Here is a 19226-nt window from a genome sequence, read left to right as displayed (position 1 = left end):
CCCCAGAGGGGGACGGAATTAAGTCGTATTAGATTGCAAGAAAATACAAGGGAGGCAACTAAATCACCTAATTGACTCATTTTGGGCCACTTTAGCATTGTCATGCACGTTTGCATCTACAGCTGTTTTGCGGGCTACGGAGTTGAGTCTAACCTGACCTAGAAACATCAGGAGGTCAACATGTCAACTGTAAAGCAAGAATAACAACACGACTAGTGAATATTAATGGTGCGTTCGTGTCACATTCGGCTTCGCTTCGCTGTGTCTTCAGAACTCGCGTTTTGTTTTGGTTTTTGTCTTGTTGACATCCAAACGTGCCGCTTTCATAAGAGAGAATTTGGATGCAAATGAGGTCAATATTAGAGGTCGTATTTCATGTGTGGAAATGACAAGAGGGAGGGAAAATGATCTCCGCAGCTTTTTATTTGATGAAAAAGCTTTCATTAGAAGGATAAGATCTCACCAGGCATCCACAGTAACAATTAGTGCGTAGACATGCATTTTGATCAAAGACTTCACAGTTTGTTGCCTTTACTTTATCCGCTTTATGTTTAGTCCACAACAGTCCCCCACATGTTTGGGTGAAGCAATGACAAGGACAAACAGTAGTGAAAGTTCAGAATGTCTTCTACGTTGTAGCAACATGGCGTCAGCATGTTTTGGTGAGATCTAAAAAGAAAGATTTGCTTCACTTTTTCTACCAAGTCCAATTAAACATGCTCCTGTAATAAATTAACGCACCTTACTTTTGTTCACGTCCTCACCTGTAAACATTGAGACATATTACACATTTTCTAGATGTATTTTTTGATGTACAGTACTGTAATATGCAATGAACCTATAGCATAAGCTTGTGTTTAAATTGTCCAGTACATTTAACCAAAGCATGAAAAAAGAGAGAGTAATGTGTTTACTTAAAATGATTATCCCTGCACATTTTACTTATCAGTATAAATTATTTCACAGCATAGCTAATTCGCCACTAAAGAATTCCTGGGGTTTACCTGTATTGACCTATATATATATATAAAAAAAAAAAAGCTAGGTTTGAAGAAAAGAACAAAAAAAACAATAGTATTTCATTTGGGGATACACCAAAACAAAAATGTTAGTCCAAAACGTTTGGCTAAAAACCAAAACACAAGTAGAAGAAAAACAGTTTTTTTGGGAACGGTAAATGAAAATAAAACTGCATACTAACACTGAATATTATTCTTGTTCAGCGTTTTAATGCTTGTCTTAAAGGGGATTCATTTTATTGTGTTCATGTGTTTTTGTGATAAATATTATAATATTTATACAAAACAAAGGAAAATGTATTTGTTGTTTTGATTCTTTGATATACCAATCACTAGGATGGAAGACAGAAGCCAAGTTATTTGATTAGGTATTGTAAACATCTATCCAGTAGGCTTGGGAGACCCTGAACTGGTTGCCAGCCAATCGCAGGGCACACAGAGACTAACAACCAATCACGCACCCAATCGCACCTGAGGACAATTTAGTATGTCCAAAATACCTGCCATGCATGTTTTTGTAGTGTGGGAGGAAGCTGGAGCGCTGGAGAGAACCTACGCAGGCTCGGGGAGAACATGCAAACTCCACGCAGGAAGTCCGGAGCGGGGTGGATTTGAACTCTGGTCCCTTGAACTCTGAGGCGAACGTGCTATTCACTGATCCAGCGAGCCGCATTATTCATTAACTGACTTTTTTCTGTCTGGGTTTGAAACGTCCAACTTCGTTTGAATGCATCACATGAATAGCTAGGGATGGCAAATTCAGGTCCAGAAAGTAAAACTTTTTTTTTTTTTTTTTTGCATCATCACAGCATTTTAAGACATATTGTTTTGGCAATTTGAATGAAGATGACAAACTGAAGTAGTTGTTGCAGACATACATATTGTAATTTGGCAAGATAACAAGCTTGACAATGGCACCCTTCAATTGAAACCTCAATATTGATATTTTAAGGGCTGTTTAGTGCACAAACAGGCCTTCGACGTCCCTATGAATCTATCAGGTGTGAAATTACAGTAATCAAGCCATTTTTTATGATGACGTAGGCATAGAGCTATACTATTTCAACAGCGCATCCTGAGAGAAATCAAAATGTAAAATATTTTAAGTGCTTTCTCAGTAAAGTGACAATGCCACCACTGTGTTATGGCTCCAAGACAAAAGCTCATTGATTGCAAAGTCCGTCCCGCTGATCTGACTTTGGGCTGTAGAACTGAATAACTGCATATTTTCCACACGTCATCCAGTCAGGGTCTTGAGAGCTCAGCTTGTTCCCCTGACCTGGTTGTAGACCCACTTGAATGTTAGCCTTCAGAGTCCTCAAACTACACAGCGGCGCAGGTCCAAATCCCCTCAGCGCAGTGTCAAAGGTCACGGCGTGGTCCCAGTCACGATCTCCTGCCAGCTTCCTGTAGTTGAGATCGCCTTTAAACAGCAGCAAGTCTGCCGCCTGCAAGGTCTTGTAAAGGTCCGGCGCATCTGCCGCCATATCACAGAACTCGTTTGGCTGCGTCCAGAATGGATGGTCATGGTAGGACCACACGCCCTCCTTCATGTATTGCTGCCACCGCACCCCTCTCTGAGACATCCCTCTGTGATTGGCCGCCGCGGTTTGCCGGATAGTCCAATGAAAATCTTCGGCCGTCACGTCGGAGACAAACCAAGGGAAGGATTTACCATGGAAGTGGACCTCCTGGGCCAGACCAGAGGACACCAGGAAATCGGCCAGGACCAAGTCGGTGATCAACTCAAAGCCGGCATTATCTAGAACAAAGTCCACTCGGCTGGAGCGATTTTTGCCCGACTCTTTCTGTCTCCGGGCAGAAATTAGCGTGGACCATACGGCGTCAGAGTCATCCACTAAGATGAACATCTGGAGGGCGACTAGGGAGTCGATGGGACTGATCTTCTGCGAATTGTCCACGCCGGCAGAGATCGACAGATCACATTTGTTCCCCCAAAGAGAAACCTTTGAAGAAACAAGCAAGCGTGGTCAATGATTTTGCAAACCGCAAAGTGTTCCTTCAGTTATTGCAGGGCTTACGTTCACAAAAATCGCCACAATAAGCAAAATCCGCAAAGCAGTATTATTTTCAGATTGTTTTTGTTTTGATTTAGTAATTATAAGTGTTTTCGATTTATAGTATATAAAAATGTAAAGTATATTTTTTGATAACTTTGTTTAATTTTCATTTGTTTTTTATTATGGTTGTATATTTTATAGTATTTTTTTCAAAATGTTTAAAAAAAATGTTTTAAAGCAGTTTTATTTTTAGGGCAGGCATTTCCAGTTTATCATATTTTCTTACACTAAAAATTTCAACCTTTGTAGCTTTGAATAAATATGTCAAATTTCTTAGAATTAAACCATTATCCAAAAGGCGAAGAAAAAAAACGCATTATAACCAGTGAACACTACATTTCTAACATTTAAGAGTCATATATTTTAGTAAGTTTGGATTCAAGAGAGCCCTGAAGTTAAACATTATAAAAGTCTGTTAAGAAAATGTACTAACCTGTAGCAGTTTGCTGAAATATTCCTGAAGTTGATTTTCTGATATGTCGTCCATTTTCTTGTTGAAGCCCTCAAAGTACATGCATAAAGCCATTATAGCCTGCTGAGACTCAAAGAAGCTCTGAGTCTTCCCCTCATTGAAGACGTCGTAGCCACTGATGGGTGGGCTGTAAACGGCAACATCTGTTAGACCAGCCTTACGTAAACATCTCGTGTGTGAAAATGTACATGCTCCTCACTTAAGCCAGAGGGCCTCCTGTATCCTGCGGTACATATAGCACTCGACATATAGCCATGGAGACTTGAACCAGCTGACCACCTCCTGATCCCCATGCTGCCCCTGTTGTCTCTGCAGATAGCGGTTCCATGTGTCTGCGTCCTCCAGGTGGTCCGTAAGGGCGAGCATGGGTTTGTCTGTTTGCAGCTCGTTCCTCAACTTGGACAGCAGAGAAATGGTTTGCTTCTCAGCTTGGATTCCCTCCTAAGAGGTAACAAGACATGATTTACACATTACACATTCAATGAAATAGATGAAAGGATGCACTAAAAACAAGGTGCGGTATCGTGGTACCTAAAATGCAATATATATTTTTTTTTATAAGTGAACTTTGACCTCGGATAAACTTTTAGTGAGGTTCATGTAAAGTTCACTTGAAAGGGATGTACTGCAATTTTCCCAGCTTCATTAAGTATATTCTTACCTCCCCAAACTCTTCAAAAAACTTGTTTTTGTTGCGATGGATCGTGTCTATGACTTTAGTGAGGATTGTGGGCAATCTGTCTCTCACTGTCAAGTAAGCAAACGACCTACAAAGAAGAAAATACCCAACATTACAGTTAATCACATGACGACTTGGAGCATCAACCTTGCCTCGTGAAATGTCGCAACAAGCTCATCTAAGTTTGCACGAGCGATTTCAGCAACACGTTTGTACAATCCCCAACGTCAATATTTGGGCTTGTGTCGCCTCTCGCTAACAGCCAGTCGTGTGGTGCAACACGGGCAGCTAAATGCTAAAGCTACTTTTCGTTTGATCACGTTCGCCTCCGCATGAATTACTCGTTAATAAACACCCGAGTTAATAACACACTATTTAGAATCACGACGGCGTATTGCAAGAAGCTGTCAACATACCCGACTACTTTAGCTGACAGAGAATTGGGAACTACGCCCCCGGTTTGGTCGGCCGCCATGATTGTAGGAGCTTACTCATTCAAAATATAACTTTATTTAAGTCGTCAAGACGGAAGTGATGGGTGGTTGTGTTAAAAATAGCGAATCGGAAAATATTAGCTGATTCTTGTTTACTTGGTCTCTTAGGACAAATATACTACAGTTTTTTTTTTATATTTTTCTTTTACCTAAAAAAAAAAAAAAAAGATTGACTAGTTTTTTTAATTGGGCTTTGCTGCCATCCAGCGGTCACTAACAGTGTGACAGCTGTAAGAAAAAAATCACATTTTTAATACAAGTAAATAACTTCATTATGTAATCTGCAGGCACTGCTAAACGTGCCGCCCATCATATCCAATTGTGGCCCACATCCTGGGACATCCCGGGTTCCTCCCTAGCAACGGTTACCAGGGAAACGCTGTTTGGTCCTATCAGGAAATTACAGATTTTGAAGCCCCAGGGCATTTTTGGCGGGAAAGGAAAGAAGGTGGGGTAGTGCTCGATTTTTTTTTTAGCGAGAATAAGGAATTTTATGCAGTAAAACACTCATAGATTTATTGTACACATCATTCTCATGCAGTATAATTTTGATTTTTTTCCGTAGAAATTCAAATAGAGCCGACCACGGTAAACAAGTCATCCACTAAAGAACAGGGTAATTCGTGTGGGACTGGGACGTCCCTCGTCGCTCCCGAGTGTCTCTGCGTGACCAAGCGATTGGCCCCAGGCTACCCTGCGCGCTTGTCTAGAAAATATAGGCATATCAATTGATTCTGGGGCCGTCACTATGGGAACACGGCGGCCCATTGTCAGGATGTTAGGGGGGCCTTGAGTGTGGGAGTCCAGCTGCGTCCACCTCCGGTGTTCAGCCACCACCGGGCCGCCTCCCTTCCCCCCACCGGCTCCAGCCTAGCCGGATCTGTTTGGGGTTCTTTTTTTTTTTTTTTTCCAACCGAGAGGGGTGTGACTCACCACTCCGGTTTCCAAAGGACGTGGACTGGGGGGAGGGTGGCGGTTTAACGTAAAAGGTCCTGTTTAAACAGGTGTTCCAGCACATGCTTGCGGCGTTGACCCGGTTGCATGGGCAGCAAAGGAGCTACTATCACACAGTCGGGTGCTGACGTCAGACTAGTTTCACCCTTCCGCATGCTGATTTCTCGCAGTCGTAGCTGTTGGTTTTATGGCAGGCTCCAAAATCAATTTGATGGTGGGACCATCATGTGTGACATTCTCTTCAGAGAGATAAGATGACTATAAAGGAGATTTCAGCAAGGCAAGAGTCGGCGCTTCAGCTACCTGCTGGGATTCAACCAGCATGAGTAAACAAGCCTTTCTGTCCCTTTTGCATTAACATGTATAACGCCACTCCATCGGCGCCTTTGTTTGTCGGAGATGTTTTCCTCGCAGGCCTCCAGTCACGGACACGATCAGATGTTGTTTGTTGATAGGACAAACAACAGGGCCCCGCTTCACAGGGCAGTCCCTCCCGCCCATGTCTCCTTTTACACCCTCCACGGCCTTTCCTGCCCGCCGAGCGGCTGCAGCCCCGCGTCCTGTGGACTCCCTGTCCTCGGGCTGAATGGCTCACTGTTTTACAAAAGAATAACGCCAATCAATGGCAGCCTCTGATGACAACGCATGACTTCATTAAGTGATTATAAATCAGGGGCCATTTCAGAGTAAAGTCCTGTGAGGGCCATAAAGGCAGGAGCAAATGTGTAATGACGGAACACATGTCAAGCAGAATTTGATTTTTTTTTTTTTTTAATCGACGAAATGGCGTACTGAATCAAATGCTCTCGCCCATAGGCTTTAACCGAGGTACGCGCATACCGACGATTGGGACAAATTTGTGACTGGTCATGCCCTTGTGATTAAAGTTAGCAAAGGCCCTATTGTGAGACGTCTCCAAAAGATTATCCTTAGCAATTATCCTGTGGAGCATGGTGTGATAGGCGTAATCTCCGCTCGGGAAAAGTTCGGTGTTGAGTCGTTAAAAGTTCAAACTCATCAAGATTTAGTTCAGTTCCCACTTAATGTGAATGGCTGTCATGGTAATGTGCCCTGTGATTGACCGGCGACCAGTCTAGGATCGTTTGCCTTTGCCAGAAGTGTGCTGATGTGTCTCACAAGTCATTCACTACAATAAAAAGAACGAGAAGAGTTTGTATTTACCATGTGAACTAAAGCTTCAGTTTGTGACACTCACCTCTTCTTTGTATTTTACAGCAATCTGGATGTCCATGACGCCACGGTGCCTGTGATGGGACGCCAACGAACATCTGATTTGGGGGAGGTGACGTCACGAAAGATCTCTGATGCTGGTCATCTTGTTTGAGTACACCACACTCACAATAAAAGAAGTAAGGACACGCTTGACAATTGTTCCCTTAACCATGCTCGGGTGTTTAAAATATGATTTGTGATTTATTAAATGAAGAAACACTTAAAAAATGTCCCATAAGCAGTATACTGTGTTTTCTGAAATACTGCTAATATATTGTGCTTCTGGCGGCTGTCTGTGCATGGATGATCTAACAGGATATGGGACATCAAATTAAAACATATAATCTAATACATAATTGTATGACTACATAAAGATATTTTTAAAATATTAATTATAGTTAAATTACTTAAGCACTACAAAGGTAAATCAGCATGAAACGAGTAGACACCCATTCATTTTCTCCCCCAAAACAATCGTAAATGACAAACAGTATTGTGCCAAGTTCCCCCCACAAAACTGTTTATGGAAGCTTGGAGCTGCCAATGTGGACTATTTTTGATTGGCAAATTCATACAAACATGTATGCATGGATGCACTTTTGGCTGAATGATAAAAACGTAGCCTTTTTCCTATTTCGGCACAGGAGTATTGATTTGTGCAAATAAAACAAAAGCTTTAAAGATGCTAATATGAAAAGCTAAGTTTGGTATGATTGTCTATTGAGTTACATTAGGGTCAGAAGTTTGGTACTTCATTAGGATCAGAAGTTTGATACTTCTAAAACTACAAATTAAAAAGGAAAATTCATGTTACTGAATCAAAACCAATATGTAGAAAATAATTTTGCCTGGCAAACTATTTCAAATGTACCTGAAAATATGTTTGAATGCATTTTGTATAAATGTTGAATACAACATTTTCCCCCTAAGGCCAAATTTTTATTGACATGTACATGTAATATTGACAAGTTAAAAATATAAAGATAAAAAAGTGTGTGTGTGTGTGTGTGTGTGGGGGGGGGGGGGGGGGGGTGCCCTTCATTATACCAGTGCGTGCGGAAATTAGGAATACAATCAATTTGTTATTATTTCTTAAGGTTTTATTATGTATATTCTGCAGTTTCGCACATATATGCGGAAAGTCAGCACCTTCTGGCCTTACGGAAAATATAATAGATTTTTTTTTAGCATTGACCAAACAGGTACGTTCAAAGGAGTTTGTATTTTTATGCAATAAACTCTAAAACGTGGGCCAGGTCTAACAATTTAATTTATGAGGGTACCATTCTTTTCAAGATACAGTGGCGACAACAAACATATACAAAAACAACAACACAAAAATTCAAATAAATTTATTCTACGACCGAACCGGCAAAATATAGACGATTCTAATCCGATCGAGTGTAACGGTGCGGTACCCCTTTAAGAAATACCACATATGATATTTAATTGAGCATTAACAACAAACAGTGGCACGTTGTCGTTCAATGAATGAGTCACGGAGAGAGCTAGCTGCTAGTATGTAGCCGCCCCAGTTAAAGTCGCCGCCTCGGCGGCGCGTCTCCGCGGGGCTTTTTTTTTGGGCTCCAACGGCGGTTTAAAACAACAAAAAAAGGACAGCGCTTGGGTTGGTGGCGTGTGTGTAGGAGGGGGCGGGGGGGGGGGGGGGGGGGGAATTAACGTTACCGCGACCGCCCCCTTGGCCAACGGATCCTTGCAACGGTCGCGTTTGGCTGGGCTTCTTCGCCACAGTCATGTGATTGTAACGTAAAACCCCCTAACCGGAAAACAACCGACGACCCTCTCCGCCGCCGAACTAGCAGCTTACAAAGCTGCTGGGAGCCCGGAGAGGACGGACGTGCCCCGGCCCGGTGACAAACAACCTCCAAAAACAAGAGGCGGTGGCGTCACGGCGACGACAATTTAGACGGACGAGCAGCGGATAAGGTGAACGCCGGCGGCGCGAACACACTCGTTGAATTACAAACGCCGTTATTTTTATTTTTGAATTGAGTGTGCGTCCGCGGTAGAGAAGTTCGCGGTCGCTAAAGATCCCCATCCCCCTCGCGTCCGTCCGTGCGCGCGTGCGTAGTCGTCTGCGTGCTAGCTGCGCGTGCACGCACGTCCGTTCCTGGCGCTAGCTTGTAGCGAACCGAGAGGCGGTGGCAGGCACGACGCACTTCGGTCCTTGTCGCGTCTCGCCGATCGCCATCTCCCGTTTGTCTTCCCGTTCTTGTACGTTTCAAACACAATTGAAGCCCTTCACCTGCTGCCTCTTAGATGATGGGGATAAGTTTAAAGCCGTACTCCGGAAGTGAGCACTCCACGTGTCTGCCACCCCTGCAGGGGCGGCGCTATGTCGCCTGGAAACAATTGGCTTTACTATAAAACCCAATTGGAGGCCTGTCTAAACGGAGTATTTATGGAATCGTGTGATTTTAATTGAACTAGCTGCCAGGTGGAAAAAAAAACATTTTTTTTCTTTGATGGAATAAATTAAATGTAGCATAGTGGACATCTAAGTTGCGTCTTCATGTTGAGAGGTCCCAGGTTCAAATTTAGTTCCAGTGTTGTGCTTTTGGAAGTCCTCTCCACGTTGGAATCCTCTTACTTTCCAAAACCACAAATGATAAATCGATTAAATTGGTCATTGGTGAAAATGTGAGTGTGAAAGGTTGCCATGCAATTAGCTGGCATCCAATCCAGGGAGCCCCTCACACACCTTAATTAGGATAAATACTAATGAAATGAAATGATTACATATACTTAACACACTCATAACTCTAAACATTTTTACCGAATGGCAAATCATGATTTCATATATTCACTCATAGTATTGAACATTATGAAAATATACAGTAATGGCATCTGTAGAACTTTAACAAGCAAATGGGTGTGGCAAAAACAAAACCTTTGCATCAACCGTTCATTCAAAAACCACAATAATTGAAGTTGACAGTGTTTAGCAGAGTTTATTTGTATTGTTTAGTCAAACAATTGTGTGTTTACATCACAAATTGGTGCATTTGGATGACATCAGGCTGACATTGATAAGCTCTCTCATCTGCTTGGTTACGCTGCATTATCATTGCCAGATATCAGATACATACCAAATATTTCTCCGCATTTCAAATAATCCAAATTCTGAGTTGATGATATCCAAGTCCATGTTTTTCTATTTTTTTTAACCCCACCCTCCCTTATTTGCGCAGCCATGACACACATCCCACTTGCGCCACTTCAAACCATGTAACCAGAATTATCCGTCTTGAACCTTTGGAATTGTATCAGAGAAGTTCCAGGATTGGTGTCACAAAAGATAGTTCTCAAATCCAAACTGGAAACGCCAAGCGTTCCCGTCGAAATAGTGTTCCAGGATCTTCCACAGCTCTTTTGTCACTGCCGTCTTGATGAGTCCATTGATCTTATGGAAAGGCGTAGACTCACTCAGAGGCAGGCAAGTAGGGAAGTTCCTCCAACACTGCAATTTTTTTTCTCTGCCAGGAACTGTCGGATTCTCAAAGCATTGTGAGCAGGCCCATTGTCACAGTGAAGCAGTCACCTCTCACCTCTTCTCGTACCCTTGGCGAAGCAAACGTCCCAGAATATGTTTAGACCTTCTGGTTAATTGTCTGGCCTACCTCGAAGAGGAAAACTTGTTAGCGTGCATTTGAAATATGACTTTTGTGACACCGATCCTGGAAGTTTAAGGATAAATCTTTTAGCCAGTGGTCACATCACCCACTTATGACAAGTACAGTAAATATACCTCCCTCAGATAAAAAGTGTACATCACTGAGGCTGCTGGTTGTACACACACATCAAAACATTAAAATGTCAACCCCATTTCATCTCTGTTGCTATCCCAAACAAGCCTGTAAACCTGTTCCTACTTCAAAGTCTGACTTAAAAAAAAACACACATTTGCTTTTTCACAGTTTCAACATAAATTCCAATGTTATTTTCTCTTAATCCAAAGTGGAGTTCAAATAAAGTCTGCTCCCCAGTCGACACCTGCACCCAATAGACGGCTCCCCTATTAGCGTTTGAGTAAATAAATGTCACTGGTGATTATTTGTGGAAATCCGGTGAATGTCATCCTTGTGTTTTTAGTAAGCAAAACAGATTACCGGTAGCTATTCTATCAAAGCGTTGCACTATTAGTGGTAAATACTGTAGATAAATGATTGAAATTGATATTAAAAAAAGAAATCATGGAAAGCATTTGTTCCTGTTATAGGTCCGTGTTTAGTGTTTTAGTCAGCATTTTTTAAGGAGATTTATGATTGAAATGTACTTCCTGTTGATGAAGTTGATATTTAGGTTTTGGTATGTTGTTCTAGCAAACAAGGTGATCGTACGTGTCATTATAGTGTTGTGATTGATATGTGTATCCTGCCGCTTTGTTTGACAAACAGCAATGATCAAAATTTAATCTATAGTAAGTCTTTTTTTTTTTTTTTTTTTTGATCAAACAAAAATAGCACAAAAAAATCTTAATCTACCATTTCCAATAGACAAGCAACTATTTACATCTGATGCAGTTGGCTGTATGTTTGGATAGGATTTTTATTTTTTTTTTTATGTTATGTATGTTCAGAACAGGACAAATCACGCAGCAGTGTCAGACAAAACTTGATAAATTAAGACCTACTGGATACTTCCGGTACCCCCAGTCAACTGGGAAATATTCCAGTCAAGCTCAAAATACTATATATGGTAGTAGTGCCAAGAGGTTGTTGTTTATTTAATATTTATATTTTTAAATATGTTTTGACACCCCTTTAAGAAAACCTATTACATTGTTGGTTAGCAAAGCCCCCATTTAACGGGGAGGGGAGAAACCCGAGGGTAGCAGGCGACACGGCACTACGGGTGTGCGGGCCATCTGGTAGAGGCAGATGGTGAGATGGGCTGTTGTGTACAATAAGTCGTCGGTTTATAAGCTACGATTAACTAGTACCTTCTAATTCTAGAGGACTGTAAATAATCAAAGGTGATCAATATTGTTTCAGCCGACTGCAAAAAACAACTGTAGTACGCATGTCAGGCCACCGGCTGGCAGTAGGTATAGAAACTGTTTAAACACCCTTTGTCGGCATACTGTATATATGCTCTGTGAATGAAGACATACACTCAATGTTGTGAAATACAAATACCACTGATAGCACTATTAGTACTAGCACCAGTGCTGCTACTCATACTAGAACTAATAGCCATAATTTCAAGGTATCATTACACTCCTGTAGTAAAGTTACTAATGATCTAATGTGCCCAGATGATAACAGTATAGTTGACATCTTGAACTTTGTAATGAAAATGTATTCATATATATGGCATAAAGTATACTATTTTCGCCTTGCTATTGATGCTTATCACACATATTTCTAGCACCTCTAATAGAATAAACTGATACTATATATTAGACACAGAGCATTTACAGTCTAGTGTGGCTAAGGATGCGTTGCTGCAGTGGGTCAAGATGCTTGAAGTGCCTAGCAGATGTCATCAACGTGGTGTATGTACATTTTTCGTCAACAAAACAACTACTTTTACAAGTACAACTTTTGCCGCTGCCATCACTGCATTTTTCGATTGCGACGCACTGTCCATGCGTATGTGCTGGCGACATTTTTTAATTTACATATGACATAAAACAACAGTACAAATGATTTCAGATTTTCTAATACCACCATATAAACAAGTCAAGAACCCTATATTATGTTCCTAGTCAGGTTGTACACCACAGGTTATCGTCCATCTTGCGCTCCCTTCCTGTACAGAGAAAGTGCCGGCCCGTCACAGGGAGGTGGGGCGGGGGTGGTGGGTGTTTTAGAACCAGTTTTGCCTCAGGAATGTGCGCCGACGCCCACTGCCCTGATCATGTGATGGCCGCAAGCCGCCCCAGTCCTCTAATGACCTCTTGGGGTCGACGGCAACCCGGCCCGGATTGGTCAGCGGGATACGTCGCGCTCTTGCGTTTCCCCTGAGATTGACTTCACACGACCCCGAGCCCTAATGGCAAAAACAGTCGTGCACGTGCGAACGTTTTTGGACTGAGAGGCTTGGCAAGCATGTTGTCTCGTGTCCGTCCACTTTTGTCCACCGTGGCCTGAAATATGCTTTCCGCGGGGAACATACACAAACATAGCATTTAAGTCATTCTAGAATATTCCGCACATCTTATTTCAATAGTAAAGTTAATGAATGCCTGTAGGCTTCTTTTTTTTTTTCTTGTAACAGTAAAAACACATACACAACTGCAGCCCTGAAAATAAGGCACGGCTCAGTGGAAGAGTTTTCCCCTCCCAAGCAGTTGTAAATTCCCACCCCACTTCCATTGGGGCCATGTCAAAGTGTCATTGAGCAAGACCATTAAAAATGTACAATTTCTAAACGAGAACCATCAAATTCTATGTTTTATGTCACAGCAGCGATCCATACTCAAATGAGAACAATTTGTTATTTATTCATTCATTTACAATTGCGTTGATATGTTTCTGAAAATTGGTGAATAAGCCCGAAGGTAGAATATTTGAAGTCAGACATTTTTACTGCAAAAATGTAATTTCCTTGCATTCCTCAACAGACAAAATAGCTTCAGTGGTTGAAAGCCTATTGAACAAAATCAAAGTTGGTTAATTCATTACGAAATTCTGTTCAAAATAATCAAGTGGAGAACTCATTGAACCCACAAGAGTTCCTTTTATAGCACTTCACGATGCTGGATGATCTGTCATTTTCATGACATGTCGTATAATAGATGTCACCATTTTTCTTCCCAATGCCCCAAGTTGTGCTTTTTAACTTTTACTTCTAACCCTCCCGCTTTGTTCACCTCTCCTGAACGGCATTATGTTCCTGAGTCATTTTGACCTTGGGCTTGTTCATTATTCAATACATTATCTAATACTTTGAACTCTTTTCATTTATTTGTTAAATGGCTCCGTTTGACCAGCAACATAAGAGGAGGCTTCTCTCTGAAGCATCTCTGTGTGACAAGCGCTCGACCGCACTGATCATATGAGAGCACTATGAAATGTTCATAATGAGCTCAGTGTTTTTGCATGGCACTTTACAACGCTAATTATAACAGGAGCTTGCTTGGCCGCCGCTCTGTTGTTCAGCCGCGGAGCCTTTCAAAAGTCATCATCTCCATGCGGTCGCCGTCGCCTCCGGTCTCGTTACAGACAGGAAACTGACTCGTGCATGTGCGTGCAGGTTGAAGAATGGAGTTGGCCAACCACGGGCTTATCCTGCTGCAGCAGCTCAACGCTCAGAGAGAGTTTGGCTTCCTGTGCGACTGCACCGTGGCCATCGGAGATGTCTTTTTTAAGGCCCACAAGGCAGTGCTCGCTGCCTTCTCCAACTACTTTAGAATGCTCTTCATTCACCAGGACAGGTACATGACACAGTTTGATGAGCAACATTAAACATTGCGGATGCAAAAAAAACAAAGAGGCCGAGTGAAGCAACCACATTTAGCCACGATGTGCAATTTTACTATTGTCCGTAGTTTTAACACCTTCTGTGACTGCTATTTTCAGACACACTTTATTGTGTCCTCATTTTTAAAAGAAATTCTCAAAGTACATGAGATTGAATGTCTGGTTTCTGTAAAGACATAATTACGATTTTGGGATTTGATGTACTGGCTATTTTAACCCTAATGTTTGGGGAAAAGTACTGTAAATGAGAGCATGGTATTGAATATCGGATCCCGTTAAAGACGTAATTTAAGTCTTTGGGACTACGTGTGACATAGTTTTAAGTGTGAATCCTGGTTTCACTTCGAGGGTCCTCGAGGGCCTGTATTTGTCATGTTTTCCAAATTTCTTGATCAACTCATCAGCAACCCTAGCAGAAGCCGAATAACAATCCTGATCACTTGAATCGCGTGTGATTGTGAAAGAAACCTGGAGAACATGAGTGGACACCACTGACTTAGTCTGAGAAGAGCTCCGAATGAACGTTTCTGTCTAACAATGTTTCAGTGACTGCGTGCGTCTGAAGGCGTCGGACATCCAGCCCGACATCTTCAGCTACCTGCTCAACCTGATGTACACCGGCAAGCTGGCCCCCCAGCTCATCGACCCCGCCCGGCTCGAGCAAGGCGTCCGCTTCCTGCACGCTTACCCTCTGCTGCAAGAGGCCAGCCAGTCGGTGTACGTGCATCCCGAGCAGAGCATCAACCTCTCCACCTCCCTCTACGGCATCCAGATCGCCGACCAGAAGGCGGCGTTCTCGGCCCACTTGCCGCTGTCCTCGCCCATCGACATGGAGATGCTGGGGTCCGAGGCCCAGTACCCATCCGTGGCGGCGACGGAATCCAAGCCGGCCGCCTCCCCTCCGGAAGCGGAAGCGTCCACCAGCGGCGTCCAGCCAGCCGCGGAGGAGGAGGCGGCGGCGGAGTCGCCGAGCGTGGACGGAGGCGCCGCCGCCAACGCCATTCTGCACGTGAAGCCCAGCATCATGAAGAGGAGCTCGTCCTTCCGGAAGTACTACTCCTGCCACCTGTGCCGGAGTCGCTTCAACCAGAGGAGCCTGCTGAGGGAGCACCTCCTGCAGCACGCCCAGGCGACGGAGAACCACACCGCCCTCTCGCCCGTAACCGTAGCTGAGCCGAGCGCGCCGGAGGCTGAGGGCTTCTTGAAGGGAAGCCGGGTAGGCGCCGCGGAGATGATCAGCGACGGCGAGCAGGCGCCCGTCTCCGGCAACAACTCTGACTCCCCCCTCGCCGAAATGCCGTGGGGCGTGGGCGGCCCCAACTCCCAGGCGGACACGCCGCCTCCGTCGGACATCGCCGACATCGACAACCTGGAGAACGGCGACTTGGACCGTGAGCTGAAGCGGCGGAAATACGAGTGCTGCACGTGCGGGCGCAAGTTCATCCAGAAAAGCCACTGGCGCGAGCACATGTACATCCACACGGGCAAGCCGTTCAAGTGCAGCGCCTGCGGCAAGAGCTTCTGCCGAGCCAACCAGGCCGCCCGCCACGTGTGCCTCAACCAGGGCGCCGACGCCTACACGCTGGTGGATCGGCAGAGCATGGAGCTGTGCGCCGCCGGCGACGACAACAGCCAAATGGAGGCCATGTTCCTGGCCACGTCCAAGCCGTACAAGTGTAACATTTGCGCCACCACCTTCTCCAGCCCCAATGAGGTCATCAAGCACCTGTGCTTCACGCAGGGCGGCCTGGCGGGGCTGCCGGCCGGCGCCGCCCTAATGCTCCCCCACGACGAGCTCTCCAAAGACGACGGCTCGGATCTGTCCAACTCTGCCACGCCGCTCGAGGCCATCAAGGCCGAGGACGTCCTAGTGGAATAGCCGCCGCAACGGCGGATCTGCTGGTTTTTTTTGTTTTGTTTTTTTTTCCCCTCCTAAATTATAACTCATGACTAAGCTAAACGATGTCTGTCAGGGTTTTTGTTTTTGAGCGGGAGAGCTTTTTTTGCATTTCATTCCCACCGACTTGAACATGGGGAAAGACCCGCCGTCTTATCGCTTCGCAAAGCCGATAAAGCATTTATTCGGGATACTATATTCCCAGTGTGTTGGATTGTTCATGTACATGCGCTCATTGTTTTTACCGTACTTGTGACAAGATTTTTTTTTTTCTAATCAAAATCTGTCAAAAGGCAAAGTATCTTTGGGAAGGCCACTTCAACCTTAGTACAAACCATATAGAATTTTCAAAATCAGATGAAGCGTTCTGGAGAAATATGTGGGAGGGGAAAACCGATGTATTTGGGGAACGCTTCTTTTTTTTTGTTTTATTACATTGCCTATTGAAAATTTGGTCACACCTTTAATTCAGAGTAAACCTGTCTACCTTCGTTCTTTTCCAATGTTATTTTCAATTTGTTGATTTTGGCTTTTACCAAGGAAACTCCCATCCCCGATTGGCTGACAAATTTTATTTGAACATACCAATTGTTCAGGCAGACCAAATTTCTGAAGCATCAGTTGGTCAAAATTAGCGTTGTTTTGTGTAAATGTGTTTGTTTTATGCTGTGTTACAGCATTTGAAGTGCTCATCCCATGTATTTTTAGAAAATTCCACAAAGATGGCGGCCAATTGTCTCGTTGCCATCGTAAGGCGCACTAGTTGAAGGACTGTCTTACTCATGAAGCTTTCCACTACTGTATTTCATCTTACAATAGAACAGAATTCCTTTTGTTGTCATTGTACAGGTGTCCAAAAAATATGGCAAATTTGATGTATTAATACACACTTTGAGAATGATTACGTCAAAACTGTGCACTAGTGTAATTCCGGGTGCTACTAGCACTACTAGTGAAGCGCTAGGCTAGATCATGGGTCAACAACATGATGTCCACATGGAACCCCAGGGACCACATGATGGGACGTTTCTTAGGAATGTTTTAATTTATATCCGTTCCTACCTTAAGTATTTGTCAATAATTGTCATTTCAGCAAACAAATGGTACTAGTAGCATCTGCTTGTCAACTTAGTGCACAGTTTTCCCTGTCTAGTATCATGTCTGATTAATGTGAAATGTCATACGGGACAAGTGAAAGACAGTACAGTAGTGCAAAACACACCACTATTAAGACATTGTCATTCTTTTAGTGCATAGAATGGTCTTATTAAGTGAGGACAAGGAGCTTTCTAGCACATGGATAATTCAGTACAGGAGTAGGACGCCAAATGAATGCTTCAACTGCGGTGGGGACGTTAGCGTTCAAACAGGAAGCAAGGGGCCCGACTTTCGGGTTACACCTCGTGAAGCCAATTCTTCCAAGCTAAAAATGCTTTGCTGCAAGGAGACGCGTTACAATTGCAACTAAAGTCCACAAAGACACACCCGAGACAATCTGTAATCTTGACGTCTTCCATTTGTTCTTTTTTTTGACGATTAACAAAATTGTGAGCGACAACAAAAATGCACCTTGTTCATTTGTTAATCGCAGCGTCCGCCACTCGGGAAGAACGCTTATTGTACTTTCCTCAACATTTAAAGTTTGAACAAAGAATTTTAAAAGCGAAAACGAAAACTTGAATCCACCACTTTTAAATATTTCTAATTTTATACACAGTGGTATAATTTACAAAAGAGTCTATTATGATGAAAATGTAGCTTTCAGAGTAGAAATGCTTTTGATTTAGCAATTTCCAAGACAAATAGTTTGAACTGTAGCCTTAAATGAATGATGAACATGTAATAGTAGTTACTACCTGATCTGATAGGATAGGTGTCGTTCATGGGTTCCATCCCTCTATCAAGTAGGAAACTGGTGCATTTCATTGAAAAGCATGTATCTCAAGTTTAGTTTATTTTTTTGAATGTTTTGTACTTTTTATCTGAATACAACAAGCATTTGCACACATTCTTCTATTGAAAGAAATTCCCAGTGACGATTGCTAAAACCCAAGTATTTTTTTTTTCAATATAAGAAGGTGTTTTTGAGGTTTTAAACTGGGCCCATATTTCCTATTTTTAAGACTTCCGTCAGTTTGTTGTTTTCAAAAATCTTTTCGGGAGGGGCGGGGGATATTAAAAGACAGAAAACAGTTTGAGATGCATGCCTTTTTTGGATTTGCTTTTTTCGGATATGTATTGTTACACTAGCTAAACCCATCTCATCTAGAATACGATCGTTGGAATGTTTGTTCTAAAAAGGTGAAAAGATTATGTGGTTGCAGTGTTGCAGTTACGTCAGTCTTTAGGCTAGATGGCGCTGTTTGTACTGCAGCGCTCCAATTAGTCACGTCTGTGATGCTCACAAAGATCATTTCGAATATTTTTTTAAAGTCCTACACTGCTCAGTGAGAGTGTGTGTGAGTGTGTGTATAAGATGTGGCTATCTCAGGAAGATGACAGTTTGACACCGTCCTGTATCGCGTGTGTCCCCTATGTTGTTATGGAGACATCAGGACGAGTCCGTCCCATAAATACTTGAGTTAACACACGCTGGTGTTTTCTCTCAAAGCTCGTCTGACATCTACTGTGATCAATATGTGCTCTCAGGAATGTGACTTATTTTTCCCCCCCTTTCCTCTATCAACAGATTTTTTTTTTTTAAATGAAGAACAAACAATAAAATGTGTCTTTTGATAAGACTGGTTTGTTTATTTTCTTTTTACCGATGTGTTTGAAATCATTTAATCAGCAATGACAACACTTATGTTGATACATGCTCAACAGTTATATAGTATAATATAAGAGTAAATGTCAATGATTTTTGGAAGTTTCTTTGCAAAGATGATAATGCTTGATTTTGATCGACCACAAATGCGTGCAGTGTCAGTGCCAATTCACAACTGACTA

At 42.9% G+C, this 19226-nt stretch overlaps 2 protein-coding genes across 3 annotated transcripts; one reads left to right on the top strand and one right to left on the bottom strand.

Annotated features, from left to right (window-relative positions):
• Positions 1 to 403: 403 nt before the first annotated feature.
• Positions 404 to 4745, bottom strand: dcph1 (damage control phosphatase 1). Its single transcript, XM_088403628.1, has 5 exons — positions 4668 to 4745; positions 4234 to 4339; positions 3772 to 4013; positions 3534 to 3699; positions 404 to 2986 (listed from the first exon to the last, which is right to left on the bottom strand). Exons 1-5 carry the CDS (start codon positions 4724 to 4726, stop codon positions 2183 to 2185), a joined length of 1377 nt encoding a protein of 458 aa, XP_088259754.1. The 5' UTR covers positions 4727 to 4745; the 3' UTR covers positions 404 to 2182.
• zbtb2b (zinc finger and BTB domain containing 2b) lies at positions 3892 to 19016 on the top strand. Of its 2 annotated transcripts, XM_088403627.1 has the most exons (4): positions 3892 to 4020; positions 6936 to 7069; positions 14154 to 14334; positions 14927 to 19016. In XM_088403627.1, exons 3-4 carry the CDS (start codon positions 14162 to 14164, stop codon positions 16257 to 16259), a joined length of 1506 nt encoding a protein of 501 aa, XP_088259753.1. In that variant the 5' UTR covers positions 3892 to 4020; positions 6936 to 7069; positions 14154 to 14161; the 3' UTR covers positions 16260 to 19016. The 2 variants fall into 2 exon arrangements, with proteins under 2 accessions (XP_088259753.1, XP_088259752.1); XM_088403626.1 differs by lacking the exons at positions 3892 to 4020; positions 6936 to 7069 and adding an exon at positions 8595 to 8879.
• The last annotated feature ends 210 nt before the right edge of the window (positions 19017 to 19226 follow it).

The sequence above is a fragment of the Hippichthys cyanospilos genome, chromosome 20 (assembly GCF_059441005.1).
Source record: "Hippichthys cyanospilos isolate Australia breed blue-spotted pipefish chromosome 20, RoL_Hcya_1.0, whole genome shotgun sequence".
Lineage (NCBI taxonomy): Eukaryota > Metazoa > Chordata > Actinopteri > Syngnathiformes > Syngnathidae > Hippichthys > Hippichthys cyanospilos.
This window is presented reverse-complemented; position numbering and strand designations above follow the sequence as displayed.